At 42.7% G+C, this 19448-nt stretch overlaps 1 protein-coding gene across 4 annotated transcripts in view; it reads left to right on the forward strand.

Moving 5' to 3' along the window:
* The window catches only part of LOC145349855 (diacylglycerol kinase beta-like), a 534763-nt gene that overhangs the window by 329497 nt on the left and 185818 nt on the right, over positions 1-19448 (forward strand). For all 4 annotated transcript variants that reach the window (XM_080198449.1, XM_080198452.1, XM_080198451.1 and 1 more), the window contains 3 exons: positions 8292-8377; positions 8776-8865; positions 13670-13830. In XM_080198449.1, coding sequence (XP_080054575.1) covers positions 8292-8377; positions 8776-8865; positions 13670-13830 — 337 coding nt within the window. The remainder of the gene's footprint in view (positions 1-8291; positions 8378-8775; positions 8866-13669; positions 13831-19448) is intronic.

A 19448-nucleotide genomic window follows, 5' to 3' on the forward strand; every position in this document is an offset into this window, starting at 1 on the left:
CAATTGGGACGAGCTTAGGGGTTAAAAAGAGAGGTGGCATGGACAAGTTGGGCTGAAGGGTCTGTTTCCATGCTGTAAACCTCTTTGATTCTATGTGCAAGGACTCATCTGCTTGTGTTGGGGGAAGGCTGGGTGGGGAGAGATGGGGAGCAGACACTAATGGTGATGGGGGTGCCAGGGTTGATAGGTAGGCGATGGGGATGCCAGGGAATGATCAATGGGGGCAAGGATGGGGATACCAGTGATGATTGTTGGGGGTGGGTGGGGAAGGCAGTTTGAGAGGCACCAGGTACATCAATGATGCAGGGTGGGGGAGAATTTATTCTTATCTGTGATAGCCCTGTAAAAAGGGTGCCGCAATCTCTGTGAAGTATGTTTCCAGCTCTAAGAGCCCTCGTCCCACCAGTGACACCGTAAACAATGCCCACTCCTTTGATCAGGTGTTGAAGTGTCAAGATCTGGAGAGAAAATAGACCAGTGAAACTGGAGAACTTCATGCCAGTTTTCTCACCAGAACTGACACTTTGCCAAATTCACCCCCATAGCCGCTATTTTACTTGCAAGGCTTTAGGTCAAGGGCAATCTGGTTAGTTTAGTGAAAAGTGCTATTTTGTGTGTCATTTTGAAATGAATATTGGCGGCAACAATTTAGCAACAAAAGCTCGGCTTCCTTGGTCTATATCAAGGAAACTCTTAATCTTCCTCATTTTTGTTCTCTAGGCATTGCTGAACAAAAATAAGGCTGAACCAATATGAAACCTGTGAGGAGTCATCTTTGACCATCCATGAGGTCAATTTATTTTGCCAAATTATACTGGTTTTATGAGCAGAATCTTAAGTTGAAAGGTAAGGGAGAGATTGGGTACAGGAAGGGGGTTAAATCTCCCAGGAAAGGCAGCATGTCAGAAACCCAACATGATCAAGCTTCTACAGACATACTTGGGAAGCACCCATGAATCTGTAGTCTAAAAATGTTAAGAGCCAATTTATGCAGACTTTCACCAACATGAAACTGTTAAGAACATAAGAAATAGGAGCAGGAATAAGCCATTTGGCCTCTTGGTAATGTTCTGCCGTTCAATAAGATCATGGCTTATCTGATTGTGGCCTTGACTTCACTTCGCTGACTGACCCCTAACCTTTGACTCCTGTGAAGATCAAAAATCCAACTTAACTCAGTCCTGAATGTATTCCACTGGTCTCTGGGTGGAAAATTCCAAAGATTGGCAACCTTCTTGGAGAAGATATCCTTTCTGTCTTAAATAGGAGTTCCATTATTTTTAAACTGTACCTCTTAGTTCTAGATTTTCCGATGAAAGTAAACATCCCCACACCATTGTGACAATACTGTGCCTTTGAGAAAGGTATTTGAGTCATGTTCCTGTTCCAGGAACTATTGCAGTAGTTCTGTGCACTCGGAGCCATTCTGTATGTAACTCACCTCCTATATTGTTGTTGTAGCAGCATAATTGCTTTATCCGAACTAATGCTGTTCTTGGTATTTCCCTGGGATTTTGCAGAGTGGGGCTTGATTAGATTAATTGACAGGTAATGTCATATGACTGAACACAGCTAGACTTACCCAGAGAACCCAAGCTCAGTCTGCTTTTTTGGGAAAAGTGCCTGTCTTTTCCACTCATTGAAGTTGGAGACTGGCAAGTGATGAGTTTCGTTCTCAAGATTCTGCTATATGAGAGTGGATCTTACTTCAGAGTTGCTATTTTAGAAGCTGCAGAGGGATATGTATCCCTTTCTGCCTCTAAAGTCTGGAGACAGGGACCTGCCAGAGACTAGATTTATTTCTTTGACATGTTGCTATTTTGAGGGTATATTCTTCTCTGAACACTGTTGTGTGGATCTTTGTCCAAAAGTCAAACAGCTGGAAATCTAGCATCACATAAGCATCTTCGATTTCTATGCTAACTGGTTCTACAGAAGGGATTTATGCCTGTGGGGGAATATTGCTGAATTGGAACAATAGAGATAGCTAGCTGTTACGAATTATACTTCGTCATGTTTAAGTATTTTGATTGGTAAAAGCTTTGCTAGTTCTTTTTATTATGGTCTGTATTCCCAAATAAAGTTTTTTTTAATAAAAACCTGCTAGTGGGTCAATTACATCATACCTGGAGCGAGACACCTTATGCTCACCGATGCCAAAATCAAATGCAGAAGTTGGGATCTAGGCTACCCGCGCAATTTATCTTGGAGATTTTGGTCTGGTCCTTAACAACATCCTTCCTCTGAAGATCCCTCAGGATCGTACTTCTAAACTAAACCAAACCTGCTCAACCTTTCCTTATAAGACGACACCTTCATCCCAACCAAGTAAACCTTTTTTGAACTGCTCCAATTGCAAGTATATCCCTCCTTAAATAAGGAGAGCAAAACGGTATGCAATACTCTAGGTGTGGCCTTACCAGTGTCCTGTACAGTTGTAGTTAGACTTGCCCATTTTTCTACTCCATTCCCCTTGCATTAAGGCCAACATTCTATTTGCCTTCCTAATTACGTGCTATGCCTGCTCGATAACTTTGTGAGATTCAAGCACACAAGACCTTCTATTATGCAGCATTCTGCAGTCACTCCGTATTTAATTATTCTGCTTTCCTAGTCTTCCTTCAAAAGTGGACAATGTAACATTTTCCACATTACACTACATCTGCAAAATTTTTGCCCACCCACTTAACCTATGTACATCACTATCCAGATGCTTGTGCATGCCTCAGAACTTGTTTTGTATCATCAGGAAATCTGGTTACAATAAGATGTTCCTGATCACTTATAATGTGCACTTCACCTGTGACAGCCTAGCTATCTCCCTCAGAGACTCCACTGTGCTGTATGTATCTGAGCAGGTGAATGGTGTGCATGAGTCATGGTGATGATGCTTCCTCAGACAACACAACCTTACCTGAGGACTCCTCTGTCTACTCTCAAAATGATCATGTCAATAGGAAATGGAGTGAGTGATTTGTTGTGGGAAAAGTACTACATTCAGATCCTAACCTAAAGCTGTCCTTTGCTATTAAGAGATTTCTCAGTGCCACGGATAAAGTCATTGAGGTTTACAGCATGGAAACAGACCCTTAGGTCCAACTTGTCCAAGCTGCCCAGTTTTTACCACTAAGTTAGTCCCAATTGCCCACGTTTGGCCCATATCCCTCTATACCCATCTTACTCAGGTAACTGTCTAAATGCTTTTCAAAAGACAAAATTGTACCGGCCTCTACTACTACCTCTGGCAGCTCCTTCCAGACACTCACCACCCTCTGAGTGAAAAAAATTGCCCCTCTGATCCCTTTTGTATCTCTCCCCTCTCACCTTAAACCTCTAGTTTTAGACTCCCCTTCCATTGGAAAAAAATGTTGACTATCTACTTTATCTGTGCCCCTCATTATTTTGTAGACATCTATAACATCACCCCTTAGTCTTCTACACTCCAGGGCAAAAAGTCCCAGTCTATCCAGTCTCTCCTTATAAATCAAGCAGTCAAGTCCCAGTAGTAAATCTTTTCTGCACTCTTTCTAGTTTAATAATATCCTTTCTATAATAGGGTGACCAGAACTGTACACAGTATTCCAAGTGTGGCTTTACCAATGTCTTGTACAACTTCAACAAGACATCCCAGCTCCTGTATTCAGTATTCTGACCAATGAAACCAAGCATGCTGAATGCCTTCTTCACCACTCTGTCCATCTGTTTCTCCACTTTCAAGGAGCTATGAACCTGTACCCCTAGATCTCTTTGTTCTATAACTCTCCCCAATGCCCTGCCATTAATGCAGGATGCAGAAGATAACCTGGTTCCCCAAGTACCATTAACCTCTGTAATAACTCCGATTCACCAAATAGGTAAGCAACAACTGCAGTTTATATTTATATGCAAAATAATAGTGGTTTTGTAGCCTTGTGCTGCCAGTCAACTTCCAGGGTCAAATCTACTGGGCAAGCCTGGGCTTGTTAGAGTGATCCCTCGCCCTGGGCCATGTGATCCTCTCCACAGTTCGACCCTTCAAGGGGACAAGCACTCAACTAACAACTTCCTTCGGATGGCCTCATTATTTAACCCGCAGACTAACCTGTCTCTCAGCATATCGTTCTGAGTGGCTCCGAAGTTGGAGTGCACTGAGATCTGTCCCAGCTTAGTAATATAGGTTGCAGTGGTCTCCTCTGTGGCTCGTCCCATTGAATTAAACTTAAACCACTATAGGATGACTGAGGGCTTCACCAAATCAACTATCTCCGTGGATGATGTGGGATCGAGCACATTTGGGACTGTGAGCTGCAAATTAAATTGTAGGCCTGGGCCCCACACGTGCTTGGAGGACTGCCTTTCTCTTCCATTCCTCCTTTATTCCGTTAGCCTGAAAGTAATAGCCCAAATGCTGAATATGTTGTGTCTAATCCTCCACCAAGGCATCAAAGCGATCAGTCCATCTGAATAGGGGCATATCTGCAAGTACTTCTATGTTTCTGAACCTAGACTCAACTTCATTCGGGTTTTATACTCACGATTTTGAGACTACCATTTTTTTTATCCTCATCGCCAATATAATAACTCCAGTTTACCAGTTAGGTAAATGACAACTGTAACATTTATTTACATACAACTTGTGCTACCAGTCAGTTCCCAGAATCGAATCTGCTACGTACGCCCAGATGTGTGATTCTATGCCCTGATTGGTTACCTGGATCATGTAAACCTCTCTGCAGTTAATCCTTAAAGGGGACAAACACCACACACCTCCAAAACTGCACCTTGAGCTACACTTTAATGATGGCTTTATATTTGGAGAACAGACATTGACATCCTTTCTCTGGCAAGAGTGCAAACTCTTTACTTACATACCAGCCACAAGGTTGAGAAATGATGCCTTCTAGGTTGCCACTAGAGGCACTTTACATTCATGAGAAGTCTAACACCTGATGATACATCTATATCTTGTTCAGTTGATGAAAGTGTTGAAGGTCTTGCAAGTACAATATCTGTCACTTGTTTGATACAGATTTCCTTGTGTTGTGCATGATCCTGGAGTGGCTTAGAATGTTCTGGAGACATGTAGGTTGCATGCTATAGTAACTTTCGGTTCAGCAGTAACAGCTGCAGGTTAGCCCATAAAATGTGGTACAATGACAGCTTGAAATGCATAGAGAATGTAACTAAGGCAGGTCTCCTCTGACGTGCCAAGGTGCAAAAGGAGGAGGGAAACATAGAATCCCTACAGATGGGGCGGGGGGGGGACAACAGGCTCATCGAGCCGACACCAACAACAGTTCCACCCATGCCCTATCCTCGCAACTCCACATATTTACCCCCTGTTGGCTCCCTGACAATTAGGGGCAATCTAACATGGCCAATGTACCTGAGCCACGCATCTTTGGAGTTGGGAGGAAACCGGAGCACCCAGAGGAAACCCACACAGACAGGGGGAGAGCATGCGAACTCCACACAGTGACCCAAGGTCAGGATTGAACCCGGATACCTGGCACTGGGAGGCAGCAGTGCTAACCACTGTGCCACCGTTTTCCCCCCCCCCCCCCCCCCCCCCCCGAGCATGAGCAGAAAGTGGCGGGTGTCACTGAAACTGCATTTGGATTTGGTAATCACATGTGGACTTCACATCCTAATCTGGAGCATCCTGTGAGTTCAGAATTCGGTAACGAGCATTTGTTTCGTTTGTTGCAATTTATATGTCAAGCAATAATCAAAATGCAGAAGTAAAGCATTGGCAGCAAGAGCAAACCCACAAAAATGGCATAGATCCCAGCAAAAATAACTACTGGACCGAGTAAAATGCAGTAAACTTGTTCCGGAAATGAACAGAAGTCTCTAATGTTTAACAACTAACAGGATCTTTAAGAACGCTACCAAAATCAAAGATTTTCCAGTATGTGCAGTCATCTGGACATTCAATGTGCTGTGACAATCCATCATTCGCACATTTGGAATTGCAATAAGGGACCACATATGAAAAATTTCTCAGTGGTCATGAGAACAGTGGCATGAGGTCGTTTCTGTGCCAGGTAGGAATTGACTATGATTTGGGCTCAGTGCCGTGAACCTAATTCCCTGTGCAGCCAGGCACTGCTGGCAGTGCCTGGGAAAACTTGCTTCTATTTATTAACCTTCTCAGTTCCTCATTGTATTTGGTAATGGGCGATGTAATAAGAGAAGAATGTTAAAACAAAACCTTTCACAGGGAGCCAGGTAACTTTTAACCAAGCGAATTATCCAAAAGCACCTGGGGTTTGCTTTTTGAATCTAAGTGTGTGTCTTTTGATGTCCCAAACAAAATACTTGAACACTAGCCTTGAAGAGATAGGCCAGATTAGTAGCTGAACATTACAATCATTTCCGTAGCCAAATTACCCACAAACAGTGCCAAGGGAGATCAAGCTATGTAGCATTGCAGCTGACTAGGTTTGCCACTTTTATTCACTGATGCGTCAAATTGTGTACAGATTATATATCATTTATTAAAATGTTACTCTAAAGGTGGGTTTTCAAAATCTGCCAGGTGGATTTAGCACGTAGCCTTTATTTCAGGCATATGTACGTTCCAGGAATATCTAAACTGCTGAGATTCATCTCAAACTCCAATGTATGGTGTGACACAAATGCGCTGAAATTTTAACACAATTTTGACAACTAAGGTTGGTGATATTATAGTGACAGCTGAATGCTGAAGTTCTTTGGCGCAGATGTAACATGTTGAGATTGAATGTTGAGTCATTGGGAAAACGTTGTGGGGTGCGTCTCCCAGCCCACTGCACTGCTGGACTAGCGCAGTGGGCTGGGAGACATCAGGCGCAGTGGGCTTCCCGCTGGGCATCGAGGCCTCTAGGAGTCTCCACAACCAGGATTTCCAGCATAACCAGCCCTGCACTGGAAATAGGCGCTGAGCTGATTACAATACCAAAATCCCTTTCGCATTTGATTAGCGGGCCCAGGACTGAAGCCCGGGGAGGCCTGGGAGGCCAGCGATCGGGGAGTGGTGGCGGAGCTGGGGGCTGGTATTGGAAGACCAGCGATGGCTGGGGGCTGCTCGGTTTGCTGGTGATCGGGCTGGCCGGCAATGGGGAAACCGGTAATGTGGGGCCACCACTGCACTTGCACTGGTCTCCGAGCCGACAGATCGCAAGCCCACCCCCCCTGATTTTCAGAGTGAACCTGGCGGCACTCTATGATTCACGGACTGGCAGAGATTCGTTTTGGAAAGCGCGCTGTAAAAGAACAGCGGGATTTATTCCTTCACCCGCATGTTGGGGAGTTTAAAAGTTTTTGGGAGAATCCCAGCCTACGTATCGGTTATAGAACTATTATAGTGCTGCACACATGACTATGATTGCATGGCCGCTATGAATATTTCAATCATCTGCGTAACATCTTCTAACCAAACCTCAAGCACAATGCATCATTCAGCTGTAATTATTTGAAGCTCTTCTGGTTTTTCATAACTCAGCCTGCAAGGACCGAGATAAAAGGGAAAACAGATACAGAGGCCTTCACGGAATATGTTAAAGAGCCTTTGAACATCAACAATTCTTAAGACGTTGCTTGGGCCCTGCAGAGAGTAAAGAGTTTGCTTTAAATTGCTTTTCAATTGCCATTTCTCTCCAACAAATCAATTCCCACATTTCATCAGACTGATTTCTACAGAAAGCTTCAATGCTCCATAAAATCTGAACTTTAAGTCTGTTATTATTTATTAGTGTCACAAGTAGGCTTACATTAACACTGCAATGAAGTTACTGTGAAAATCTAGCGCCTGTTTGGGTACATTTAGGGAGAATTTAGCGTGGATAATGCATCTAACCAGCACATCTTGGAGGAAACCAGAGGAAACCCAGTCAGAGGTGGGAGAACATGCAGACTCCCGCATATACAGTGACCCAAACTGGGAATCAAACCCAGGTCCTTGTGCCCACTTTGATGAAGCCCTGAAGATATTTCCTTTTGTTGCCACCAGCTTGCATTTATATAGATCTTTTAACATGGGAAACCACCTTGAAGGACTTCACAGAGAGAGATAACTAAAATAGTCTACAAATTATGTTGATTGCAGTGTTAACCAAATGTTGGATTGAGATTCAACCAAGCAGAACTAATCTAAACTATTACTCTGCCAATTGTTGGAGCTGGCCTGCTACTGGCATTTTTGAAAAATAGAGATTTATAGATAATTGTATCATCGTGCTTTCAAAATCATTTTTCATGTTATGGATTATTGGCAGCATTCAGTGCTCTCGAGGTTTAAAAGTATGTTGTCATTTGCGTCTTTGTTTCAGGTTAAATACTTTTCGTGACATACCTGATTTCCGAATCCTAGCCTGTGGAGGAGATGGAACTGTAGGATGGATACTGGATTGTATTGGTATTTGCAATATTCAAAACATTATAGTAAATTGCAATTATATTTTTATCTTCTAAATTATATTTTAACCCAAACTTCTCTAACTTGTGTAAGAAAAAAGTACTTTTTTTTCTTAAGCATAATGCTGCATATTAAATTTTAAATATCGATCAGCCCATAATTTGATAGCCAGTGGATTGTAAAGACTGTGCAGCTCAGAATATGTAATAGTTTGAATAAAAGGAGCTGATAAACTTTTTTATCATTGAAGCCTAAATCTGTATTCAAGGCCCACACTCGTGTGATAATTGCTGATGAGTGGTTTATGATCTGAAACTTGTGGTGAACAGCAGTTTCTTTGTCTGTTTCCCCAGCTTTCCATTTACCTGAGCCTTACATACCTGTTGTCATTATTGCAGATAAAATCAACCTTGTAAAACACCCACCAGTAGCTGTGTTACCCTTGGGTACTGGAAACGATCTGGCTAGATGTCTAAGATGGGGAGGAGGTAAGAATGAAACATAGGGTCTCATTATTGAGGGCGATCTTGGCTTTGACTGTATAAATAAAAGCAGAAATGTTTTATTCCTACATCGTTTCTCTCTGGCTGTAGCAAATAATATGATTGAAGATTGTGCATTGCTGCTAAGAAAGAGGTGCTTTAGTTTTCCATATTTTATAAAAATCTACTGTTTTAAATAGTGATTCATGAGAGCGATTTTTTTTGTATTTTGTTGTGCGGCAATAGAAAACTTGCAAAATAAAACACACCTTAATTTGAAGATTGGCTGGAGCTGTGGATTAGCCTGAGATTCTACGGTCAGAATTTTCCCAAAAATGAATAAGAGGGTGATTTTTCCGACCTTGCTGCAGATTGTGCTGATCTCGGAAAATAGCGTGCCGGTGTAACAATCGGTTCCACGCCCGGCGCCAAACGGTTTGCAATCATCCCAGTCCCTTCCTAATGGGGCAAACCGGGTTGCGCACAGAAAAATCGCGAGATCGGTTAGCATATTTAAAGTAGTATTTAAATGGACGTAGCCCATTCGACACATGATTCTTCCAGCTCCGAGGAACTTTCAACCTTCCCGGACATCGGGGACCACCCCCCTCCCCCCCCCCAACTTCTTTCATTAAAGAGATGGTAACCCAGCAAAGGGTTCCTGCACTGGAGCCTCTCAATGGGTTCCCCTTCATAGCCAACTTCAGGAACCACCCATTCGTGGAACCACCCTCCACTTCATGCCCCACTTCACCTCCCTCTTGGCACTGCCCCTGACACCCTGGCAGTGTCAATTTAAATGGCTTATGAGCCCTTCCATTCCCGCCCCCCCCCCCCCCCAAAACCCCCCAACTGTCATGTCTGATCTCTGTTTTTGGAGACTAGTAATGACGCTTGCCAGGTTCTCGCTGCTCCCAATGAATCATATATACACATATAAGAAACCCTACAGTGCAGAAAGAGGCCCTTCGGCCCATCGAGTCTGCACTGAACAAAATCCCACCCAGGCCCTACCCCCATATCCCTAAATATTATACCCACTAATCCCTCTAACCTACGCATCCCTGGACACGAAGGGGCAATTTCTTAGCACGGCCAATCAACCCAACCCGCAGATCTTTGGACCGTGGGAGGAAACCGGAGCACCCCAGCGGAAACCCACGCAGACACGAGGAGAATGTGCAATCTCCACACAGACAGTGACCCGAGCCGGGAATCGAACCCAGGACCCTGGAGCTGTGAAGCAGCAGTGCTAACCCACTGTGCCGCCCAAATCCAGTGGTTTCCAATGGTTGGAAAATCCGAGCTGAGAGCAGGGAAGATGTGGTCTCGGATGGAACCTGCATGTTTAAATCCTCCGAGAGCAGTGGGCAGGAAGTTACCAACAAGTTTGGTGCCGGTGCAGAATGCTCTAAACCACTTGTGCGCACCTCTCTGGCCCCACTCCACTGTAACACGTTCTGCATCGGGCACGACACAGCCAGTAAATCCCAAACTATGAATGACTGTTGAGAGTTGAAGGGTGCATGCCTTACTCCTTTGGCTCTCTCACAGGAGTGTTTCCACCCACCCTCCTTTAATCTTCCTGAATCAGCGGCAATCTGCGACCCCAGAAACCCATCTCATCAAATTAACAAATTGGTTGGAGTGCACAAGCTGCTCACCGATGGAATTAATATCAGATCCAATTCTGAATTTTGGAACCACCTCCATTCAGTGTGCCTCTGACTGCTTACGTTGGGTTGGAAGATGGGTAGTGTTGACCCCAAAATAATATCTGTTCCACTAGAATCATAGAATCCTACAGTGCAGAAGGAGGCCATTCGGCCCATTGAGTCTGCACCGACAACAGTCCCACCCTATCCCCATAACCCCCATGCATTTACCCTTGCTAGTCCCCCTGACACTATGGGGCAATTTAGCATGGCCAATCCAGCTAACTAGACGCACTTGTTTGTCAGATCTGACTTTAGGCAATTATATCAGTGTTATCTCGTTACGCTGGGGTTATGCTGATTATAAAACAGTAAAAATCAAGTTCACTGGGCTGAGTTATTGGGCCGAATCTTCTGAGGAGGAGTGGCAAACGCTATTCTGCAACTTATCCTTTACACTAAAATGGAGCTCTGCATTTCAGTCCTGGACTTCCGAATGGAGAGTCTCCAGAATGAGAGATTCCTCATAATGCAGAATCACAGGGAATGGGAGAAGAGTTTAGGGGTGGGGGAGGGAAGTTGGTATATCATCTATCCCTCACACCCCCTTTTTACACCATCAGATGCCATATTATGGTAGGTTCTCATTCAATGACACACTGAAAAGATGTGGGACATTTAAAAGATTTTCAGCCTATTAGTGAGTGAGCACGGCAAGTGGGCAGGGTGATTAGGGAGAGTCTCAGCATCAAGGGGAATGGGGCAGAGTCAGGAAGTCAGAAGGTCAGAGGGGAGTTAGGAGTTTACAGGTTGGAGGAAGGCAAAGATTTGGTGGGTCGGCACAGGTTCAGGAGGTGTTGGGGTTGGTCGGAGGCTGGGGATAGGGGGTAAAATGATTGGGTAGGAAGAGATGAGAGGTGTTAGTTGTATAAGTATCCAGGAGTTAAACATGTTGGTCCAGATCCTCCAGTCTTCCCTGGAGGTAGCCTGGGAGATGTCTACCTCCAGGGTACAACTGCATGGGAATTGCCTGGAAAGTTTCAGCTTCTGTTAGCTGATTACCGTTCTTCTGGAACCCTCTGAAACTCTAACTTAAAATCAGATTCCACTGGTTCCAGCTGGCTCAGTAGAATAGATATCAAGGAAAAGTTATTTACCGAGTAAAATCATTTCTAACTCTTGGGTGACCCACTGGACTCCCATCTGACTACTCCACTGAATACCCAACTACCCCAGTCCCACCTGACTGCCACCCTCACATCTACCCAGTTCAACTGCCCCACCCATTCCCAATTACTCCATTACACCCCTGACCACCTGACTCTCCAACTGCCCCTCCCACCCGTTCCCGACCACCCAATGCGCGCATGACTACCTAACTCTGTTGCTCCCCACCCCACATCCTCAACTCTCTCACCCCCTACATTTCTCTCGCTGTGACCTCCCCCAACCCTCCCCCCAACCAACTCTCTCGCCCCCTCCAATGACTCTCTTGTCCTCCCCACCCTCTGACTCTCTCACTGTGCCCCCACACCGACTCTCTCATCCCAAGGGGTCCCGTAGCACTTCCTCCCCGATATGGCCAGTCTCTGCCCATCCGGAGACTGGAAGCCCTCAGCCATTATATCCTGTTTACATCAGTGGGTGAGATTTCCCGACCCTCCAGCTTCCCGGTGGAGGAAGGCAGCATGCTGTCTGGTCCCGCTGTTTTCAGTGGGAATTCCCATTGATGTCACCCCACTTTGCCAGGAACCCCATGGGTGGGGGTGCTCAGCTGAAGAGAATCCCACTGGTGTGAACGGCTGGAGAATTCTGGCTAGTGTGCTGAAGACATGTTCCAAAGTGAAGCTTGAAATGTAAATGGGATCATTTTATCAGTCCTAACTGTAATGGCATGTGCATGTCACTGAGAGTGTATACATTGACGGAGTTGCGGACTTTCATAATAGATTCTTAGCTTCACCTCTAGAGTGTTAATCTCATCGAAAGGATCACCCATTCATTAATTTACCAGACTTTCATTGTATTGAATTCACAGTCAGACTACCAACTAAAGAATAAGGCAAAGGTGTGGCCCATTGAACTAAACTCCTATTTGGTTATTCATCAAAATCCCATGGTACTATTTGAAAAAGAGCTTTTAATTCTTCCAACGTCTATCCTGCAAACAGCTTTTAAAAAAAAACTAGTCATATATCTCAACTGCTATTTATGGGACACTATTCATGGTATTTTTTTAATATTGGCTGCAAAGTTCATTGAATCATAGAATCCATGGAGGCCATTCAGCCCGACGAATCTGCACCAACCACAATCCCACCTAGGCCCTACTCCTGTAACCCACATATTTATCCTGCTAATCCCCCTAACACTAGGGTCAATTTAGCACGGCCAATCAACCAAACCTGCACATCTTTGAACTGTGGGAGGAAACCGGCGCACCCGGCAGAAACCCATGCAGAGATGGGGAGAATGTGCAAACTCCTTACAAAGAGTGACCTGAGGCCGGAATTGAACCGGGTCCCTGGTGCTGCGAGGCAGCAGTGCTAACCACTGTGCTGCCCCTAAGTTCACCTTCAAATCAACAGCAAGTACACTTCAAAGGTGATTTTAATGTGAAATGGTTCTTGAATGTCATGAGGATGTGACCAGGTGACAATGCATACAAATTGTTTGTTAATCTTCACTGCAGCGCTGAGGGAATGCTGCACGGATGGAGGTGCCGTCTTTCAAATCTGATGTTAAACTGAGATTCTATCTGTCCCTCAACTGAATTCCATTCCACTTCTTATGACCAGCAAGGCAGTTCTTCTGGTGCCCTGTTCAACATTTATTATTCAGCCAAGGTGACTAAAAACAGATTACCTGGCCATGATACCGTGACACAGAAGGGCATTGCTGTTTGCACGTGTGAAAAAAGGCTGTTGTACCCCCAAACATTGAAAAAAATAACTACACTTCATAAAGTACATCACTGGCTGCTAAAGGACTTCGGGGCATCCTGCGGTTGTGAAAGGCACTATAAATAAATAAACTTTGTGCAAATTCATAACCAGTCCAAAGTTCTGCTTTAGCAATCTGAAATGGCATTATTACTTCAGTTATGTAGAGTCAAAGATAAGTTTTAAGCTTGTGTTTCTTTATGCTTATAAAAGGATATGAAGGCGGAAACTTAATGAAAGTTCTCAAAGACATTGAGAACAGTATCGAGGTGATGCTGGACAGATGGAGTATAGAGGTGATACCAAGCAACAAAGATGAAAAAGGGGATCCAGTGCCGTACAGCATTGTTAACAACTATTTCTCTATAGGTGTGGTAAGTATCCAAAGGATGTTCTTGTCCTTTTATTTTCTACAAGTATCTAATGGATTTGCTAATTCTCGTCTGACTTCACCACATAATGACTGGGATTTTCCAGCCCCGTCATGACAGGACCTGCTATGGGAGTTCGACAGCCCAGCCAAAGATCCATTGACTTTCGGCAGATTTTGACAGCGGGTGAGGCTGGAAAATCCCACCCAACGTTTTTCATGGCCTTTTGTCAGTGTGCAAGATATTTGATTTTGGTGCAAATCACACACATTTCAGCCAATATATTTGACAAAGGTAAGCAAGTCATTCATGTGCCACCTTAGCTTCACTTCTCTCATCAGTCAGATGTGACCAATCATTTTCAGTTAGCTGATGATCCAAAAAGATAGAAACTACAACCAAAGAAAAAACAGCAACTAGAATTACCGTTAGATTTAATTAGAGGTTTAAGACAGTATGAGTTACAATTGCCTCATTCACTGTGCAGAGACCATAATATATCCTCACTATACTTTGACAAAGATATTGAAGTGTTTTGTTCTCTAATGTTCAAGAAAAAGACCCATTAAGAAAAGTGGTGTCTGGGTATTTCTGCCCATGCAGTATCATTGTAACTTCAGCACTTTTGAGCCCAAGTCAATGTGCCAAAGCAATGGCATTTCACTTGATATATCACTTTATTGAAGGAAACTTACCTTTCAGGATATTTTCCTCCAAGGATTTCAGGAAATCTAATCCCGTTCAGAGTCATTTCCATACACTAATACACAAGTGAGCCTAAGTCACCTCCAACAGTTGAGTGTCAGAGGTAAATTTCATTTTCATTGTTCACTGTCTATATTGACACTACCACAGAACAAAGAATATAAACATTCAGTGGGGTGCATTTGTGAAGCTAGAACCTTTGCACACAGTCATAGCGTTGAAATAGATTGATTTGAGGAAACCTCGAAATCCCAAAGCCAGGAAGTATGAGGTTTTTTCCACCCTTGCACCTTTTGCCTAACCTGATGCATGAAAAAACGTGGAAATATGAACAACTGTTAATGGATATAGATATACCATTCTGTCAGAAAAATCAGTTTGCCTAATTGTGTAATACTATTAAGGGTAATTTCCAGTGCATGGAAATGGATAGTTTTAGATGACTGTTTAGTTTAAATTAAAAAATCTAAGACTCAGGTTTCTCATGAGAGAAAATATTTTCATAGAAAATATGTTTTGGGTCTGCATGTTATATTTGTAGTAAAAAGTCTGACAACACCAGGTTTTAGTCCAACCTATTTATTTGATAATATACTCGCAAGCTTTCGGGGTTAGCCCCTTCGTCAGGTGAATGGAGAGGTGAATGGAGAACTCTCCATTCACCTGACGAAGGGGCTAACCCCGAAAGCTTGCGAGGATATTATCAAATAAATAGGTTGGACTAAAACCTGGTGTTGTCAGACTTTTTACTGTGTTTACGCCAGTCCAACGCTGGCATACCCACATCATGTTATATTTGTGTCAATGGAAAGTTTACAGGGCATTCGATCACTGTGATGGACTTTCTTCCCAAAAATGTATTTACACTTGATGTTACTCAATGCATATTATAGTTTGGCATATTTATAGGACACATGCCAGGTTGTAAGTGTTTTTTATTATCAACAAAAGCTTAGTCAACTGAGAAATCTACCTGGGCAGCTCCAGCCCCAAATTGAATATATCCTGCAGTGAGGGAAATAACATTAGTGGTTCGAGTAATTATAATCAATCCATTTATGTATGATTCTCATCTTGTTTTAGATTTATTAGAAGTGAATAGGATTGAGATCTAACACCGTGTAACTAAAATCTTGCAGGGTAAAATGGATTTTCTTTCGTGAGTTTTCATGATTTTTAATACGAAAAGGTTAAGTTCTGCTTTCATTGAAGAGATTTTACAATTGGCAGAGCTGTAACTTTGGAAAATATCAATGCTTTGTATTTAAAATGTTAATAGTAAATTGCTGCCTTTTATTTAGTTCAGGCATGTATTTTGCCCCAAACTGAGTTTTTTCGGTATACAGAGTCATAGTTTGGTAGCTCTATTCTGTGATGCCTTCAATATATAACCAATAAAACAAATGTGAATAGGGATTCAACATTTTCAGGAAATCGTATTCCAAGGACTTATGTCAATATCTTTGTCTGTTCCTTACCCATGAAACAAAATTCTCCTTTTAATTTTTCTAATTTCCGTTTCTTTATCTCTTTCCTAATGTCAGTAATTAAGGTTGAGAATAATTTCACGAATAGTAACAATCATCCAGTAACTTGCCAAGTGGACATTATTTATACATGTCCCATAACAGTTGATGTTAACAGGCAATTAAGTTGTGGGCCATGGCAAGTTCACACACATGTCCTTTCTTTTAGACAGAAAGCATTGAATTCATCTAATCGATTGGATTGAAGTACTGTGTCAAATCACATTCAAACAATCTTAAAAAAAAATCATTGGGTCGGATTTTCATTATGGAAGTGGGAATTGGAAGTCAGGAATTTTCTTGAAGTCACAATCTCATCTCCATCAGTGTCAGCCAGCAGGGTTTTCATCTGGTGGAGGAGGGGACAGCCTAGATTCTGACAGTGTGCTTGAGTGGAGTTAGATCTATGCTGAAGCACTAGGTCTTTGGAAAGCTCATAAATCTGTCTGTTTAAACAAATATCACTTAACTAGGCACTTGAAAACCATTATCCTCTCATAACACATGGTCATAAACCTATCAAAGTGAACATGCTCACGGTTCCCAAACAGCTATATAAATAAACCCTGCAGTGTTGAATCAGAGGTTTGAAAGGCAGTAACATTTCCCAGAACAGCTGTATAAACAAACCTAATACTTTAGTGCATGATCCATTTGTGTCTTTAAAGACAGCCAAAAGCTCAGACATTGGGGAAAGCCTTGAAGCAATCAAACGGATTGGGCTATGCTGTTCAATAGAGACCACGTGAAAGCTCAGTAATCTGTCAAAGTTCTCAAACAACCAAACAGATGGCTGGGTTGTTTTACAAAGAATGAGTGAAAGTCTTGTAAAACGTTTACACAGTTGGCTCCTGATCTCTCACTGGACTGTACTTTCCATATTGTACAATGCGAAATAACACTTTATTCAGTGGATTATCTATTCCAATGCACCCAAAGACTTTTCCACTTCTACAATGCTGTCTTTTTACCACTTGGAAACTTGACGGTTGTCTGACGTAACAGCCTGGCAACCACGACCTGGGAAACTGAAAATGAAATGATAGACACCAAAGTCCCAGAGGACCATGGGCTGCTTTCCCACTTTTTGGAAAGAGAGCTGACTGGTGGTGATCTAATCTAAGGGTCACTGCACCTCAGGAGGAGAGGCAAGATTGAACAGGCTGAATAAACTTAGCCGGTATGAAATTGAACCTGTGCTGCTGACGTCACTCTAACCTACGCACCAGCCATGCAGCCAACTGACCTAACTGGCCCCCTAAACCTGAAAATAGCTGGAGATGGGGAAAGAAGGCTAGGTTACCTTACTCTGGGTACCATTTTTCTTCTCCCTCCTGAAGCTATGCAGTCCCAATTTGGGACCACGCAATCCAACACATTATCTCCAGGGAAACAGCTGACATTTCTTAATAGCTGTCTCAGGGCTAAGTCGGGGGTATGTAACACCCATGTTTTAAATGTTATACATCAACCTAATGCTCGAAAATGTGGTATGAGATGCACGATCACACTTCTGACCAGAAATATGCCAAATGTCATCTTGCTAAGAGGGTTTGCATATGCATGCACCTGACAGCACAGCTGGGGACTTGCAGAGAATGCAGATTAATCAATGAGTGTGCCATCATATTCCAGACAACATCCTGCCTTAACCTCACACAACTAAACACAACATTTAATGGAATGAAGAAAAACCCCCTGTCTCCTTCCAGATCAACCAGTGCAACTTAAAGGTACTATGAACTGTACCTATGAATTAATTGCTGGATTAATTTGTTTGGTGAATGTTGCAATGGTATCTTTCTTTGGAACATTCTTACATCTAAACTTTTAGGAGTGTAGAGAGATTGGTCCAGCTGGTGCCATAAACAACTTATTTCAGCACAAGTTGTTATTAGACGTGGATGATCTGGGAATTGAGCATTACTGGGAGAACGAAGAGAGTTTACACAAAATCACACACAAGCTGTTAGCAGACAGAGGAGGAGGGAGAAAAGGAGGCCCAAGGTCTTTAGGAAACAATTCCCTTATCTCAACTTTCAGTAAGAACTTTGTGATTTTTTTTGTGTTGCAAAAGCATTCATGATTGAAATCTACCAATGTCTGCAGCTGTGAAGCTGCTAGGAAGAAACGATAATATGAAGTAAGATACACTCAGAACCACAACTTCATGTGCGATTAAAATATGGATTTCTTTATTCCCTGTCTAGACCCCTCTGCTGGTGCATGTGCACGGTAGGCTTAAGTGGATGCTGTATACAAAGCACTTTTCAATGCACTACACCCTCTCCTTATTAAATCAGAGGCATAGTGTCTCAATGGTTTGTTTCCAAAAGTGTAAAGAAAAATCTTAGACATGATGCAAACAATCAACTTCACCAGAAACGCAATTACATATTCTTTCCTGTTGATTCAACAGCACATTTGGTTACGTACGATGCACAATAAGATGACAGATTTGTTTGTCAACTGAAAATAGTTTGCTTTGTAACCAAATTGCTCAAGTATATTGGATGCCTTCTGTCATGAGGTAAATATCATCTGACAACTCTTAATCTGAGATGTTGATGTCAGAATTGGATGTAAATGGTGTTTTCAGTGCTTTGAGCAAAGACATTTCATGTGATGATTTGCGAACTCATGCTTGATCTTTTGTGTTGGGCACAACAAATAGCTGGATGTCATAAGGTGTTGTTTGCATTCCAACACGATCAGTACATTTCACAAGTACTTTATCTCCTGGCTTTAAGCAGTGTTGTTCTGAATTGCATATTTTGCTCTGCATTGACTCTCATTCTATCCTTCTGTTCTCAATCACATTAACACACTCGTTGATCATTAATTCTGTGGGTTAGCTCAGGAAGACGCATGTACAGAGGTGTTTAACAATGAGTGTAGCTGTAGACTTCCCTGTAGTCAATTGATGAGTCACTCTATAATTGCAAATAAATGATACAGGTCTTACTTCCATGACTTGCTCTCAGGTGCGGCTGTGTGTAACATGTTTACCATGTGGTCAATTCCTGGGAACCCCTTTTCCAAAGGAGTTGTTTGGTTTTGACAATTCCCTTCATGGTGACCTTCATGTTTACAACACATTCTCTCAACGAATCCGGAATGACAGTTCAGTTGCCATGTAATACAAGTTCAGATGTGGTTGCAGCAATAAACATTGATAAAACATTGTAGTACGTGAGTGACTTGTTTGTAGATGCTCTCTTGATCAAAGCTTTCCAGTTTTGTGATTCCATATCCATCATACATTGTTTCAACATCTCATCTTATTTTTTCTTGCTTTGATGTCAACTAATTTTAATAACTTTAGTTTAGTTTAGGCTTAAGGTTAAGATGTTGACAACCTTTTCTTGATAACTATTAGGACTGGCTATC

The sequence above is a fragment of the Carcharhinus amblyrhynchos genome, chromosome 11 (genome assembly GCF_965287045.1).
Source record: "Carcharhinus amblyrhynchos chromosome 11, sCarAmb.v2.hapA, whole genome shotgun sequence".
Classification (NCBI taxonomy): domain Eukaryota; kingdom Metazoa; phylum Chordata; class Chondrichthyes; order Carcharhiniformes; family Carcharhinidae; genus Carcharhinus; species Carcharhinus amblyrhynchos.